Here is a 15779-nt window from a genome sequence, read left to right on the forward strand (position 1 = left end):
GGAGTGTTAACAGTGAAGTTTGTCATTTATTGCCAATATATATTATTATTCACTAAAGTGTGGTTTTATGACCCAAAGCCTAATTTCATACACAAAGCGCAGTAAAAGTTACCTTCCGGTCGCCGGTCGTCCAACTGTGGCGTCTGTGTTGTCATCCTCCTCCTCCTCCTCCTGAAGCAACAGACAAGTTAAAGTGTTAATTGGCTATTGTGCAGCAACAGAAGAATATTGCTTGAGTCAAAGTGTGTAAGTATTAAAAGTCAAAGTGGTCACAGTTGAGCTGGAGAAGATGTAAAGGTTTTTGGCAGGAAACGTTGAGCGTACCACAAGTCAACATTGTCTCTACTGTCCCTAGAATGGGTACCAAACAACAGTCTTTTTCCAATAGACCTTGGTCAAAGGACAGACGGCCCTACCAGTCTCCCTTGTAGCGTGCGCAGGTCGGCGGACACCCGGCGCAGCAGCAGTTGCAGTTTGCAGGCGACGAGGTGGACCTTCTCCTTGGCCTTGTATTCTTCTTCTCCGGTGTCCTCTGGCAGGAGCCGAGAGCCAATGTCCCGCAGCAAGAAGATTCGGTGCCGCCGGCTGCGCAGCTCCTCTTGCAGAGCCTGTGGAGGGGGATGGAGAGCACAACAGTCGGTCAGCGGTTAGACTATGTGACTTTTCTGCTAAAACCAGTTCCCAAAGCAACTCTGTCAAAGATATGCATGGATGCTATTAAGCAGCTTCAGTGCTTTCCCCAACTGCACACAGCTTGCACCTGAAAAAAGTCACTCCCTGGCAACTTCCAAAACCCTAACCTTTACACTTTTAGAGAAAGCTTACTGTCCTTTAAACACACAAATACAAAACGGTCAAGGACTTCTCCAATGCAATTGTTTCAGAGTAAAATCATAAAAATAACAGCTTATATAGCTAGGGAGCTAGCTAACCTCAGTGACAGTTTTGTCCACTTGTTACCTAAAATGAACATCAATTCACTCCAAAAAATACAAACAAATCAGCTATTAGAGGGTATTCTACTAACATAAATACAAATATGAAGGTTCTTCAGTGACATTTACCCATAACAGTGATTTGGCTGGTCTTCATATTTTGCCAACTAGCTAAACAAATTGCGATTGAATTGCAGTTTCTTTTTATTGGGGGTATCTGCAAAGATACTTCATATATAAAGAATTTCTATTTCAGATTTTGATCAGAAACCACTTTATTAGCCAAGTAAGTGTAAACACCAGGGAATTCGAGTCCGGCTTTGTGTTGGTTTTAACGCAGAAACAGACAATGTTATGGCTAAAAACAAAGACAAACAAGGTAATGTTAAACATCTATGTTTGACTACTATGTACAGGTACAAGTTGTATGTGTTATAAAGTGTATAAGTGCGTATGCATACACGTACGTACATAAAGTTACACGTAAACAAAGGTTAATTGGAAGTTGCTTTGGATAAAGGGGTCAGCTAAATGACGTGTAATATAATGTGGTCTGCTCACCGTAAGCGTGTCTCGGTGCTCCAGCAGGGTGTGGCGGGGCACCCGGCGGTCGCCAACGTCCACGGCATCGAGTTTGCTCTCGGTCTGAGCGAGCCACGACAGCATGGAGTGCAGCGTCTCGTGAAACTCCTAAAAAAAGAACTTTCAATTAACTTTCATTTATAGTGTCAATTCACAAGAAAAATGATCTCTGGACACTTTACAGATAGAGTACACAGAGATCGGATGACCTGCATTCATCAGATTACATTTTCTAAACCGCGCTTATTAATGCCATATTAATTATTAGTGCCATAAACGTATTTATTCTGCTCATGTCTCTGACAGGTTTCTCCATTTCACCTGACCTGACACTGCATGAGCGCCTGGTGCAGCCTCCTCTCCCAGCTATCCAGCCCGCCGCACGCCTGCTGCCAGCTCTGATTGGCCGAGCTGAGGGTCTCGTGCAGCTCCCGCAGCTCAGCACCATTGCCTGGCAGGAAGTGACGGCTGCTCAAGTTGACGGAGATCATCAAACACTTGTAGCTGTTGAAGGTCTTCTGCATCTCCTACAAAGAAGCCAGGAAAGGGATGCATGTCAGTGTGGATTTGGGCTAAACGATTAATCGTTTTCAAATTAAAATGTGAAAGAATGCGTTTAGCTTGTCGTGAAGAACGTGATAAATCAAATATGAATATTAAGTTGAATGTTTATCGAGAAAACTCTGCTTCCAGTGTGCAAATTGGTGTCCATTACCACGGACACGGCCCGCGATGGTTGCCCGCTTGAATGGATTTATTGCCAAATGCAGGGAGGAGGACGCCTTCCCTGACTTCCTCAATTACCACTGCATAATACACCAACAAGCGTCATGCACAAAAATGCTCAACATGAAAGAGATTATGGATGTGGCAACAAAAATCGCATGCTCTATTCGCGCCAGATCTCTTTAGAGACGGCTGTTCTGTGTGCATCTGGAGAAGGCGGACTGTGACCACACTGAATTGTTGCTACACACTGACGTAAGATGGCTTAGTTGAGGGAAATTCTTGCAAAGATTTCGAGAGCTCTGTCCAGAGATTAAAGAGTTTTTCCTTGTCTCTAAACATGCAGAATACAACCACGCTCAGTGGCTACTAGACTTAGCACTTTCAACCAAGCTGACCAACATGTTGAATGACCTTAATGTTGACCTCAAGGAAAAGACAAAACAGTGGTCGATACAATCAGCTCAGTTGATGCGTTCAAACGAAAAATGCGACATCTTTGCGCAAAGATTTGACAAACTTTCAGAACCTCATACCAGAACTGGAGACACAAGGGAAGGTGTGTGCGCAACTTGACAGTGGATGCTACACAGAGCAGATTGAAAACTGTCTGTCAGACTTTAACAAACGGTTTCAAGACTTTGCATTATTGGAGCCAGTCGCAACATTCATGTGCTACCCTTTTCGGGAAGATGCTGAGGTGGATTTACTTGCATCAAAAATTGCAACACTGTTCCACCTGAATTCGTCTGGAGTGGAGGATGAGGTCCTGACACTGCAGGCTGACATTGAGCTCAAGTCTAAGGCTCATGGATAGTTTTGGAACTTGCTGACAGAAGAAAAGTACCCCAACATGAGGAAATGTGCTACCCCCTTGACCGCATTGTTCGGCTCCACTTATTTATGTGAGTCAGCCTTTTCCCACATGAAGCTTATTAAGTCCAAATACCGTTCCACCATGACTGACGATCATTTGGAAATGTGCTTGAAGCTGGCTATCAGCAGCTACTGTCCGGACTATGCATCCCTGGCTGATTCCAGTCATCAGAGTAAGGTGATGACAAAAACTGCACAGTTGTATTGTGCATATGGGTACACCAACTTATATTGTACATATAATTTTCAATATATTTATAAATAAATATATGTAGAAATAAATATATGTTTTTGCATTTTTATAGAAGGTAGATCATTTTGACTTGTCATTTTAAAAGTAGCTCGCAAGCTGAAAAGTGTGGTCACCCCTGCTCTATACCAAATTTGGCTAAGATCGCCCATTAGGGGGAGCTATAATCAACGTTTATGTGCTTTGGACTGCTCACATGCAAATATGATTGTGATTGCAATATCTGTGCCATAGTAATTGCTATCAACATGACACTTGTGACCCTTGTTTGACGTACTGCTCTGAGGCTATGTATCAAATTTGGTGTAGATTGGCCATTAGATAGCGCTATAATCAACGTAGACCAGTGTTGGCCCTTTTGCTCAATCAATGTTAATGGGATATTTGCAATGGGAATGTACCACACCCCTTGCGGCTCAAACCTCTAGATTTTCCTGACGTTTGCCTCCCCACGTTATGCTTTGGGCCCTGCTTTTGGTCCCGCTTTTGCACGCTCCCCCGGTCATCGGGGATGACTGGCGCTGGGAGGCTTCGACCCCATCATAAGTGCTTTCAATTCTAGTTGGATTTGTTATTATTATAAATTTATTTTTTGTGATAAATGTTTTGTGTTTGACTGTTTAATGTTCCATGCTTATTAAAAGAAAACACGTATTGCCGGCAATTCCTATTAATGTTCTCATCCTTGCATACTGTAAGAATAGAGAGTTATTTTGATGGAGTGGTGTTGTGTTCTAATGCTCTGTTATATCTGTTACACCGTGAGTATTCAACAACAGCTATACTTTTTAAACATAAATTGCAAATCAAATCATGATCTCAATGTCTGGCAGAACCCCCCACCCCCCCAAAAAAGTGTAAAATGTGGAAAAAGTTTTTCTCCCTCCGTATTGTGATGAGACCATGGCGTTACCTTCAATTTCCCGATGTTGGCTTCAATGTCTCGGATGACAGTCGACGGTGCGATCCGCTGTAGCCTCTCCAGCTCTGGCAGTACCTTGCCCAACCAGGAAGTGACATCGCAGAGGTCAGAGTTCAGCTTCTGCCACTGCTCCAGGTCCCGCTTGATGTCTGTCTCGTTGTTGAACCTCTGCAGCTCCCAGCGCTCGATCACACCTGCGCAGACATGGTTAATAAATGCTTCAAACCACAAAGCGGTAGAACCCTTCTATGTTTTGTCTGTTTTAGTTATTATTTGTGGTCTGCCGCGCCGGCTCAAATTCCAGTCAGCTGGAATGAGCTAGAAACATGAAACTTGTATCACGCCGGGATCACTCTGTTACTTTACCCATCAATTAATGGTATGTATCTTTTATGTCCTTGTATGTATTTTTATGTCATTTGAGCCTATTGAGATTAATGTCACTCATTATAGAAAATAAAGGTTTTCTTATCTTAAAATGTAACTGTGGGTTTAATTAAAGGGACGCTTTGCCAATTTCAATCTAGCTCTGTCTCATCTGTGGCAGCAGGTGAGTGTGTCCTTTGCAGAGTTCGGCGGAGTTTTCTGCACTGCAACACGCTGCTGTGACACAGAGCTGGATTTATATCTGCAAAATATCTTTTTAAAGGGGCTAAATGCACCAAATAAATCCCTATTTAACTTATGTGACAACAAGCAAGATGCTCGCAGAGAAGTCCATCCACCTCTGACACAGTAAGTCAGCAGAAAATAAAATGACAATTTTTGCAAAATCATTATTTGCGGGTTCTAGCTGCTAAATGTGTAGATTTACTGCTTTTCTCTCTTTCTTTATCAGTTTAAATGACATATCGGAGTTTGGGACTGTTGGTGGAATAAAAAGTAATCTGAAAACATCTGGGAACTTGGGCATTTGTCACTATTTTTGACATTGTATTGTTGTATTATCCACTACTCATTTAATCCAAATAGTACACTTATTATTAATAAAAAAATTATCGTAGTTGCAGCATTTTATTAGATCTCTAAAAATCTTATCAAGAAAGAAAAGCCTTAAAAGTTTCGACATGGTCTTTATGAGCGGAAAATTAGGTCCACAGACAAACATAACATTCAAGTAAACAATATAAAAAGTAAAAATAATTGTTAAAAATAATAAAATTGACAACACATGTTGTCAAATCACAACATGAGTTCTCTCAGGACAGTTTACAGAAAGAGTAGGTCTAGACCACACTCTATAATTTACAAAGACAAACAACTTTCCCCTCTGTGTACGTACCTGTGCTGGTCTGCTTGTCGGCCGTACTGCTGGTCAGACCCGGGTCCTCCGGCTCCTCCTCATCGTTCAGGAACAGCTGGACTCTCTTCACATTGCTGATGCTGCTGCTGCACTCTGATATCAGCTTAGCCTGAACACATACAAACACACACACACACACACACACACACACTGCTTTAACCTACAACTGTCATCTTCAGTCATTTGTCAAGCTGGATTTCAATTTCTTTGGACGATGGGGGGGAGGTAGTTTGATTGGTTCAGGAAACGAAGGAACAAAACAGCACAGGAACCAGCAACACGATCCACACTAGCCCAGCGCAAGTAGTGCATTAGAACTGCCAAACTAACTTATGCCACAGCTAGTAGAGGGCCCGAGTTTTAAACTGAATATGTGTAAGGTTTTCATAACCCAATGTGTACTTGCTATGGATTCGACCAAAACATAAAACCTAAGTAAATGTACATTTAATGTAAATGTAAATGTGCTGTATTTATATAGCGCTTTTCCAGTCTTAACAACTGCTCAAAGCGCTTTTACATCTACAGGATATACGCCTATAAACAGATCAGTCTCAGGTTGAAACTTGTAGTTCTAATAGTTACGCTGCACAACTTAAGGTAATATTTATGTATGTTTAATGTGTGCTGTAGTTTGAGGTTGTTTGTGCATTTCAGAAAACAATTTAATATGGCATTTAATGTTTAGTTTTTTGAGAGATAATATTGTAAGCAATTTAGGCAATAAAAATGTTGCTTTTTCAAAAAATTAAACCAAACTATTGTATATTATTGCTCTTCAATAAATCAAAAGAATTTCTTATCCGATTACTTGATTAATCGATGGAATAATCGGTAGAATACTCAATTACTAAAATAATCGATAGCTGCAGCCCTAATACCAGTTGACAACTCTGTGGTAGCCCCCACCCAGACTGATAGAAACCTGGGTGTGACACTTGACAACCAACTCTCCTTCACTGCCAAAATGGCTGCAACTACCCAATCATGTAGAGATACTAACATCAGAAGGATGTAACACACAAGGCAGCTCAGGTTGTAGTACAGGCTCTAGTCATCTCACGTCTAGACTACTGCAACTCCCTCCTGATTGGCCAGGGTGCAGAACTCAGCAGCTCGTCTTGTCTTTAACCTCCCCAAGTTCTCTCACACTACACCCCACCTCCGCTCTCTTCACTGGTGGCCAATTGCTGCCCGCATCCGCTTCAAGACACTGGTATTTGCATACAGGACCACGGACGGATCCTCCCCAGCTTACATCTAGAATATGGTCAAACGCTATAACCCAACCCGCCCACTCCACTCTGCATCAGCCAACCTGCTTGCTACCCCCTCACAGCGAGGGACAACTCAACGAAAATCCCGACTGTTTGCTGTCCTGGCACCCAAATGGTGGAATGAGCTCCCTACTGAAATCAGGATGGCTGAAAGCCTACGCATCTGCCGCCAAAGGCTAAAAACACATCTCTTCTGTAGTTTTGACTATTTAAATTTACTTACTTACTTACTACCAGACTTGTTGCCTGGAGTTTGCAACTTCAAGGTTGAAAGTACTTAATTGGAAGTCGCTTTGGATAAAAGTAATGTAATTATGTAAAAATGTAATGAAACACTACCGGCCTTTGGGAAAAGTCCCGACTCTCCCGATTGCCATTCTGCTACTGCCGTCCGCTGTTAAATAGTAACTTTTACATTTTAAATGAGCTACTTTTTACTTTTACTTGAGTGGATTTTTATACGGGTCATTTACCTGTACAACCACCCACCAAGAGCCTGGGTCTGTCCGAGGTTTCTGTCTAAAAGGAAGTTTTTCCTTGCCACTGTTGCACTAAAGGCTTGCTCTTAGGGGAATTGTTGGATCTTTGTAAATTATAGAGTGTGGTCTACACCTACTCTATCTGTAAAGTGTCTTGTTATTATTTGATACTATAAATAAAATTCAACTGAATTGAAAAATGTAAAGATGTCAAAGATGTTGAGGTGCGTGTCCTTACGTAGCCCTGCTGGTGGAAGGGAGTACTGCTGGTGTGTGTGGGAGACAAGCTCAGGCCCCGAAGGATTTCTTGGGGAACTCGTTTCCTCTCTGGGGAACTAGGCTGGTGCCAGCTGGGCGTGTCAGTCAGTGACTTCACTGAGGAGAGAGATAGAGAGAAAAGGAAAAAAGTTAAAGTGAGGTTCAAAACCAAACAGAGTTTTAAAAAGATAAATCACAGAGAAGGATAAAGAAAGAGAAAAACAAGTCTTACGATTGACATAAACCCTCTGACAAATGCCAAATGGGCAAAAAAAGTATTATAAAAACATAAATGGATAGAAAAAGTAACATCCATTGCCACATGCTTTATTTTTCTTCATCTTCTAAAGATTTGATCTGGGTAAACAAACAATAGTTAGTCTTAAAAGTCTTTAAAGTGGATGATCTGTCACTCAAGGTACAAATGTGCCAATGTTAGATTAGGTTAGTAGTTAGTTAGGGGCAATTTATAGCAATTTATTTAAAATTAGCAATATATAAAGGAACAATTTACTGGGATAGGGTTAGAGAGGGCTCTAGGTGGTGTTTTTCTGCCAAGAGCTTGAAATTGCTACATTTGTTTTTCTCAAACAACTCTTTTCTAAACCTGCAACATGCATCCTATGCTTGAGCGTGAATGTCTGGCATGCATCACCTTTACGGTCTGCTACCTGCAGGTTCTAGTACTTGATACACTAAAACAGAGATCTTCAACAAGGGGCCCGGGGCCCCAAGGGGGTCCTCAGAGTCTATACAGTGGGGCCTAAAATTTATTATATATATATATATATATTCATTCTAAGGATTCACTGTGCATGTGTGTATGTTTAACATTTAAACATGATTTATAAAATCATGCCAACTATTAGTAGGCTATTTTAATGGCTTAGTATTCTATGGAAAAAGGTTGAAGGCTTTAGGTTGCCCTACATGTTACTGTAGGCCCAGTTTGTACAATATATGTAGTAGGGGGTGTCCCTGCTCCATCTCTTTTTTAGTTAGGGCTCCTTAGCTTAAAAACATTGAAGACCCCTGCAGTAAAACATACAAAACCACATTAAAAACATGTTCCGCGATAAACAGCTGTTATCACCTGACAGAGCGCTGAAGAAAGTGGCCTCGTCATCGTCCTCGTGTGACGACGATCCTCCCACGTCCACCGTATGGTCCCACTCCAGCGGGATGGAGTCCACGCTGATGGGAGTCTCCCGTCCCGACCGCTCCAGAGGGGGGGCCAGGAGGTGGCACATGACCTGCCGCCCAGCTGACACTCCACCAACTGTTGGGCCCTCTGCTTCCTCCTCCTTCTTCCTCGCCTCCCAACAGGATGTCCCGTTGGTTAGATCAGGGGAGTCGTCCAGGTCTGACAGTTCCCTCTCCTCCTCCATAACCTTCAAAAACATTAAAGAAAAAGAAATGAAGTACCAAACACAAACACACACACACACACACACACACTAAGGAAGGCAGAGCGTGAAATGTCCATGTGTGTAGTAGACTGTGATGAACAGAGAAATGTCAGGGTTTCCTCCAGAAAAGTTGTTTAGTTGGCAAGTGTGTTTTTTCAATGATGGCCCGGCTGGGGCCAGCCACACACTGATGACACACACGTTGTCATACTTAGATTCTGGTCAGAATATGAGTCTGATACTGCTCCACTGGGTTGTGATTGTGCGGCGTGTTCCAACCAAACCAGGAAAGAAAATTTGTCTGCACTCATTGGATAGACCTACAACCAATCAGAGCAACGGAACTCAACTCAACTGTCAACAGAACTCAACACCAATGAGACAAGACGAGACGGTGTATTGTCTCCATAGCAGCCCCTCCTTGCACTTTGGTCCTAACTTCCAACTTGTTTGTAGCTGGATATATCATGTGGAAAAATAAATGTGTTAGTTATAGTGAGATGCTTGCTACAGTTGCATTTCTAGTGATGAATCGGCGAAAACACGTTTTCTTGGGGCGCTCCATCTCTGAGTCACTCTCTCTCTCTCCACCATATAACGTTACCGTGCTTTCAGGCGATTGTTGAGGCTCAGTCTAAAACTCTGTACAGCTGTTTGTAACATATAAATAAAATCGGTTGTTGATTTTTACATTTCTATAGTTTGTAGCTGACTTTACCAGCTGACTTCTCTGTTGAAACAGGAGAGGTCTCTTACATTCTAAAAGAGTCACAGCAACATCATCAGCTGGTTTGAGTTGAGGATTTTAAAATTAATGTGCTGTCGATATCTTCTATAACAGACGCGTTGGCGAAGGATCCTTAGACTAAATTCTCCAGCGGCAGCCACCGTTCTTGTAAACAAATTCAACCGAACGGCTCTTTGGTGACGTGGTTGTTTCTGTCACCTGTCCCTCAGCCCTGCCCTGGTTGGTCTGAACAGCTCTTGTTCAAACATAATTATTCCACAGCGGCTCAAGTCCAGACCGAACTTCCCAACCTCAAATGTTGTGGGCCGGGCTACGTTCAGCTGGCGTCCAGGCTAGCAGAATCATGGACAGATTTGCAAAATTGAGAATTTAAGAATTTAAATCAAAAATACAAGACAAATTGCATAGGGTCCTACATTAAGTCAGTGCTGAAAGCTAACTGGACATTTGAAAATATGTAAGTCTTAAGTTTTCATCCAAGCCATCTTGCTATATCTAGTAACTGTAAATCTTAAAAACCAGGCTTGCAAAACACAGGGAATTCTAGAGAAATGTGTTTGTGCAGTACTGACGGGGCGTCTGTGGATGAGGCGGTGGTGGAAGCGGGCCACTCTGCCAAACACCTCCTGGCAGTACGAGTGCAGCTCCTCCAGCTCGTCCTCAATCAGCACGGCATCCAAGGGAGCGCTCTTCTGGATCAGGTTCTCTCCGAACACGATCAGGGCGTCGATCTTGTTGGTGTTCAGGGTGATTTCCTGCTGGAAGCCCTGCAAAGGGGGACATAATAATAACAAAAATATAATACTAATAATACTAATTTATTTATATAGCTCTTTTTACAAAACCTAAAGACACTTTACAGAATTACGAGGGAACTAGAGCTAAGTGAGGTTGTAGGCTGTGGTGAACGGGGTGGGGGGGTGGGGGTCTGGTGTGGGGAATGGAGAGCAGGCCAGCGTCTAAGGATCGCAGGTTTCGGGGTGCGTGTATGGCTGGAGGAGGTAGTAGGTGAGGACCCTGGCGGCAGAGTTTTTGGGCATACTGGAGCCTGTCTGGGGTTTAAATAACACAAGGGGACCAGGAGACATTTGGGACAAGTAAGGAGGCAGATTCACCAGCCATACTGTATCTCAACAGTGTGGGCTAATTTAGGACATATTGCAGGTCAGGGACTTACGTTTAGTTGTCTCATCTTGTCTTCAACGTCGCTCTCGGAAAAGTGCTCCACGTTGGTGAGCTGGAGGTCCATCTCCGTCAGCCAGACCAGGATCCCCTCCCGAGTTCCCTCAAAGTCTTCTCTCTGAGAGGTAAAGTGCTGCAGAAACACAGAGCGAGCACGCACATCTGTATTTGTTTTTTTATAATACAGCAATATTTAAAAACAATATCATTAACACCTTATTACTAACTTTGACCCATGTTGATTCCATCTGTGGTCACGAGGTTGTGATAAATATCAAGGGGACGGATTTTTAAATCCAAAAATATCGGATTCTTTTCATATTAAACAGATATTGATAAATGCAAATAAGTCTCAATTTTAAACTGAATTTCAATTACAATTCTAGAGTTGCATAAACTTAGAAGTTGGGCCCCTGCAGGACTCAGCCTACATGGGGCGAAAGCTCTTACTGGGTGAGCTAGAGGCCGCCCCTTGACCTTCTCACCTTGAGTCTGCGGAGAACAGAAGCCACCCTCTTCTGCAGGACATCCCACCTCTGGTTCCCCTCGTGCACCGTGACTTTGAGCTTGCTGGCAGCGTCGGTTCGGTTCTCCCGGGCCAGGCGGCGGTACTGCTTGTTGACAAGCTCCAGCTGAGTCAGACGCTCGTGAACCTGCCGCTGGAATGCCTGAGAGCGGAATGAAAAGACATACTAGTACCTCAAAAGATTAAAAAAAATCTCCAGTAAAGGAGTCCGTGGATACTTGCAATGTGCAAGACAGCATTTGGGCAGTCCTCTTTTTCTTGATCACAAAGTTTTTATTACTAAGGTAAAAAAAAAAATTGCAAACACTAAGTCACATGTTTTATACAGCACAGCATAATTATGTTCTTCTTTTGTTTATTCTTAGTTGTCATTTTAGTAAATGTCTTTCGTTCTTTTTCTTAGTAACATAAGTCTGTGTTTGTTTTAGTGTTGGTTTGGTGTATTTATTTGTATTTATTGCTAACTGTCCGCTTTTCACCATCTAGTCTGTTGTATCGTTCCTCTTTATGCATGTACTGTATGTGGCTGCTGGTCCGTGTTTGCTTTACTGTTAGTTAGTATGCATCAGTGACTGCTTGTTTGTCTGCTTCAATTGTTAGTTTGTATGTCTATTTAATAATGTTTTACCATGTGTCATTTTTAAAAGCCTAACCAGGGACAAGAACTGCAAATAAAGAGATGTCCCGTTTACATTGCATCGGTTGCACTTTAGATGTAACCAACTGATAAAATAAATAAATACAAATGTATGAGTCCTCTGTTAAAGTTCTTGAGCAGCCACAAAATTATTTTTCAGGTGTATTTTATCTGTTAACATGTCCATGAGGAAAATTATATGTTGGGAAAAACATCAAAAGAATCAAGAGAAACTATAGCAGAACATTATAGCGCCATACGATGTAAAAATGTTTACAGAAACAAATCATCTGTTTCCTGAAAGATATGGGATATGTCTGTCAGAAAGAGAGAGAGAGGGGGGGGAGATTTACAGAAGTGGCTCCTTAATAGAGAGGCATTTGGAATTTCTAATCCTAGATTGATTTAAGTAGTCATGGTTAATCTGAAATGTTGCATTTTGTAAAGAGTCATTTGAAAAGCTTGTTTCGTGTTTTGTAAGATTTTATATTTCTCTGATGAAAACTCTTCTTAGAACAGTATTATGCACATCTATTTCATTAGACAGGAGCGTAAGAGAGGGACAAACAGGTCCAAAGTTGAAAACAAACTCCCACTTAGGAAAGATCACTGTGTTTCTGTACTAGACCTTCATCAGGCAATTGCTATGAGACACTGAGAAGCCATCTTTAGTAGGAAGTGGCTGTAGGTCTGGACCAATCCCATTCTCCACATGACCCTAACACAAATACCGTTACACTCACAAAAAGGTCAGATTATGAACTCAAAATGCCAATGGTCAACTAAAAGCTCTGATCAAAGGCCAAGCCTGGATTTATGCCAAGAAAGCAAATATTCTCTTTTTTCTGTGTTACATTTAAATAAGGTCAATGTCCAGTCTGACAAGTTAAAGATGGCTAAAGCAGCAGGTGTCCACTAACAGCTGCCCAGGACCATTATCAACATCCCAGTAACTTTATGGTGATTCTAACCATTTCGCTTCAGGAACTTCCATTACAGTCAGTATATAGGTCACTGGTCTACACTGGATCCCAGAGTCCAGATTATCAGACGCTAATCTGTGTTTCTAATCCAGAGTGACATATGGAAGGTCAAAGGTTACTACCTCTGTCTCTCAGAGCAACAAGACACCTGAAGCTCACAGTGACACAAAAAAGTGTTAAAACTCTCCAGCAAAGCAATCCAAGTACACTGATCCCATTTTGTGCTGCGGGCATGTTTGCATTCCTGCTATTTCATTTTCTCATAAAATAAACAACAACCAACTGGTAACAACCAGATGTTTGACACTTCAAGTAGTCAAAATTCTACTGTGTAAAGATAAATATTAATAAATATTATAAAATGTATATAATATAATAACATATTTATCTTTTGGATGTATTTTAAGGAGACACAAAACAAACAAAAAACAGACAGCTGATTCAATTTCTTAAAATGCAAGGACTGAAATCCATGCTGAATTTCTGTTGGATGAGATGCTACTTTGTTTCGCAACATCAATTCAATTATGTTTAGTGTTAAATTAAAACAGGAGTTATTTAAGGACACTTTACAGATAGGGTAGGTCTAGGCCCAATCCATACACTCTACGCTCAAGTCAATGTTATTTATACAGCTTCACATGACAAATCTCAAATTTGCCTGAAGGAGCTATAAGAAGTAGAGCTCTTTATCGGTACAATTAATAGTTATTTATTTTCCTTCATCATTTGTTTTTCTTAATTTCTTCTCCCAAGATCTCCAACAACTACCGCACAGATTTCCATTAGATCTGTGGTGAATATATTCTGAATCAGGACTGTTAAGGTACTTTGCTTTATTGATTTATTTTCCTTTTAATGCATTTCTTGTGTCCACCAAAAACTAAGACTTGTATGTATTTGTTAAAGGTAAAGTATGTGTCAAACCATTCTGAATGAAGTATTGTGATGCTGCAGAAACTTCCAAGCCTACAAATTGTATCCTACAGACTAAAGAAAAAATCGTTGTTCTCGTCCTCGGGTCAAAAACATACTGAAATTTACTGAGCACAATCATGTTAGTAACTACATTTGATTGTGATAAAAATTCAATTCAAACAACTATTTAACCCTAAAGGGCAATTCAATTTCCAACCAGTCACATAAAAAACAAACAGACAAGAAGAAGAATCAACATCGCAATCATTCAATCAACCATGTCAGTATCAGCAGGTCCACAAATTGGAAACACAGGCAAGATAATATAGCAAGATAGCGCCACCCTGATGGCATTAAAGAGAGTCTACAAGAAATAACTGGGTTTGACAGAGATGGTGGCTTAAGGTATAGCTCCTGGCCCAATTTTGCCAAATAGTGATATATGGTTCAAACTCTGATATTATATCACTTTGTGCTTGATAGAGTCATTTCAGGCAGAATGGCAAACAAGAACAAAACCCAAGGCGGCGATGCGGATGCCACTGCAGAGGCACTTCTGGAGAAAAAGAAAAGCTGACTCAAACTATGTTTTTCTCAGATTGAGTTTCACATTCAACAGATTGGGAATCGACAACGACAAGAAGCTAACTGTTATCCATGCTCAGCTAGCATCTCTAACTGCAAGCCTTGGCTCTATCAGATCTAACGTGGACAATCTAAAAATACAGAGGAAAGCTACTCAAGTACTCTTGACAGTCATGGCCACGCTTCTCAAGAGCTGAAGGTGAAGCTAGCAGATATAGTGGACAGAAACCGAAGACGCAACATCTGCATCATTGGGCTGAAAGAGGGACTAGAAGGCTCTAATGCCACTCAGTATCGCTCATCGGCAGATGTTCAGATGAGAGCCCCCCAAATTTACAGTGATTGCCCAAAGAAGAACAACACTACTAATCGCACGTTGATTTACTACGCTACACAACCAGGCAGGTGATCCTACAGGCTACATGGAAATCTCAAGGAAGGCTCCCAGTACAGAGCTTTCACCTCCACTAAGGAAGCTGAAGATTACATGGGGCGGGTTGCTCCCCATCCTCTTGTTGCTGCGGAGCCAGCCGGCGCCTCAGAGTCTATCTCGCAGAACACGGTGGAAGAAGATCAAGATTAACTGCCTAATGAACATGGACTTTTGGTTTGTCTTAATCTCCTAATGTCCTAGTTTTATTGCATATCTGATACGATTACAGAGACTGTGTTTTTGAATGAAATATCTGTCTTGTTTAATGTAGCCTTAGGCGACTACTAGGTTCAAGTCTCCTTTCCAATGTGCTTGCTATTTTGTGTTTTTTGTTGGCGAGAAATGTGTTTATTTTAAAGTCAGTTTAGTGCAGAACCGGCTGTTTCAGCCAGGTAACTATGGGCTGCTGTTCCTTTTTGCTTCTCTGCGTCCAATCTTGATCACAGACCTACTTTGAGCGTTAGCCTTCTGGCTATGTTCCCCCCCTCCTTTTGCTTTCCCTTTTGTGTCACTGTCTCATCTGTTTTTGTTCTGTGTCTAACATGAGCTGTGTGTTGAGGGACTTAACTTTGGATGCACTATTGTTAGGATTTAACAAAGTGAAAGGCGATATCATGCTGCTTTTCCACATCTACTTTCATTTTGAATAATGGGTGATCATAATGGGTGATCTTATATTTTTAGTTCGGGACTGTGGTGGTCTGAATTCACCTCACAAGCGAGCCTTACTTAAAAAGAGAAATGTTGACA

At 41.7% G+C, this 15779-nt stretch overlaps 1 protein-coding gene and 1 long non-coding RNA gene across 3 annotated transcripts in view; one reads left to right on the top strand and one right to left on the bottom strand.

The window, feature by feature from the left end:
• Positions 1–15779, bottom strand: part of LOC116696189 (nesprin-2) — a gene marked incomplete at its 5' end in the record, with an annotated part of 139700 nt that overhangs the window by 336 nt on the left and 123585 nt on the right. Inside the window, 11 exon segments of one of the 2 annotated variants that reach the window (XM_032526998.1) lie at positions 113–168; positions 417–608; positions 1497–1625; positions 1844–2044; positions 4283–4485; positions 5574–5703; positions 7589–7725; positions 8702–8999; positions 10338–10532; positions 10943–11080; positions 11433–11615. In XM_032526998.1, the coding sequence (XP_032382889.1) occupies positions 113–168; positions 417–608; positions 1497–1625; positions 1844–2044; positions 4283–4485; positions 5574–5703; positions 7589–7725; positions 8702–8999; positions 10338–10532; positions 10943–11080; positions 11433–11615 (1862 nt within the window). 2 annotated transcript variants of the gene reach the window in all.
• The window catches only part of LOC116696197 (uncharacterized), a 17264-nt gene continuing 7765 nt past the window's right edge, over positions 6281–15779 (top strand). Inside the window, exons 1-2 of the long non-coding RNA XR_004333652.1 lie at positions 6281–6477; positions 7558–7568. This is a non-coding gene — a long non-coding RNA (uncharacterized LOC116696197). The remainder of the gene's footprint in view (positions 6478–7557; positions 7569–15779) is intronic.

This window comes from Etheostoma spectabile, chromosome 9 (assembly GCF_008692095.1).
Source record: "Etheostoma spectabile isolate EspeVRDwgs_2016 chromosome 9, UIUC_Espe_1.0, whole genome shotgun sequence".
NCBI lineage: Eukaryota > Metazoa > Chordata > Actinopteri > Perciformes > Percidae > Etheostoma > Etheostoma spectabile.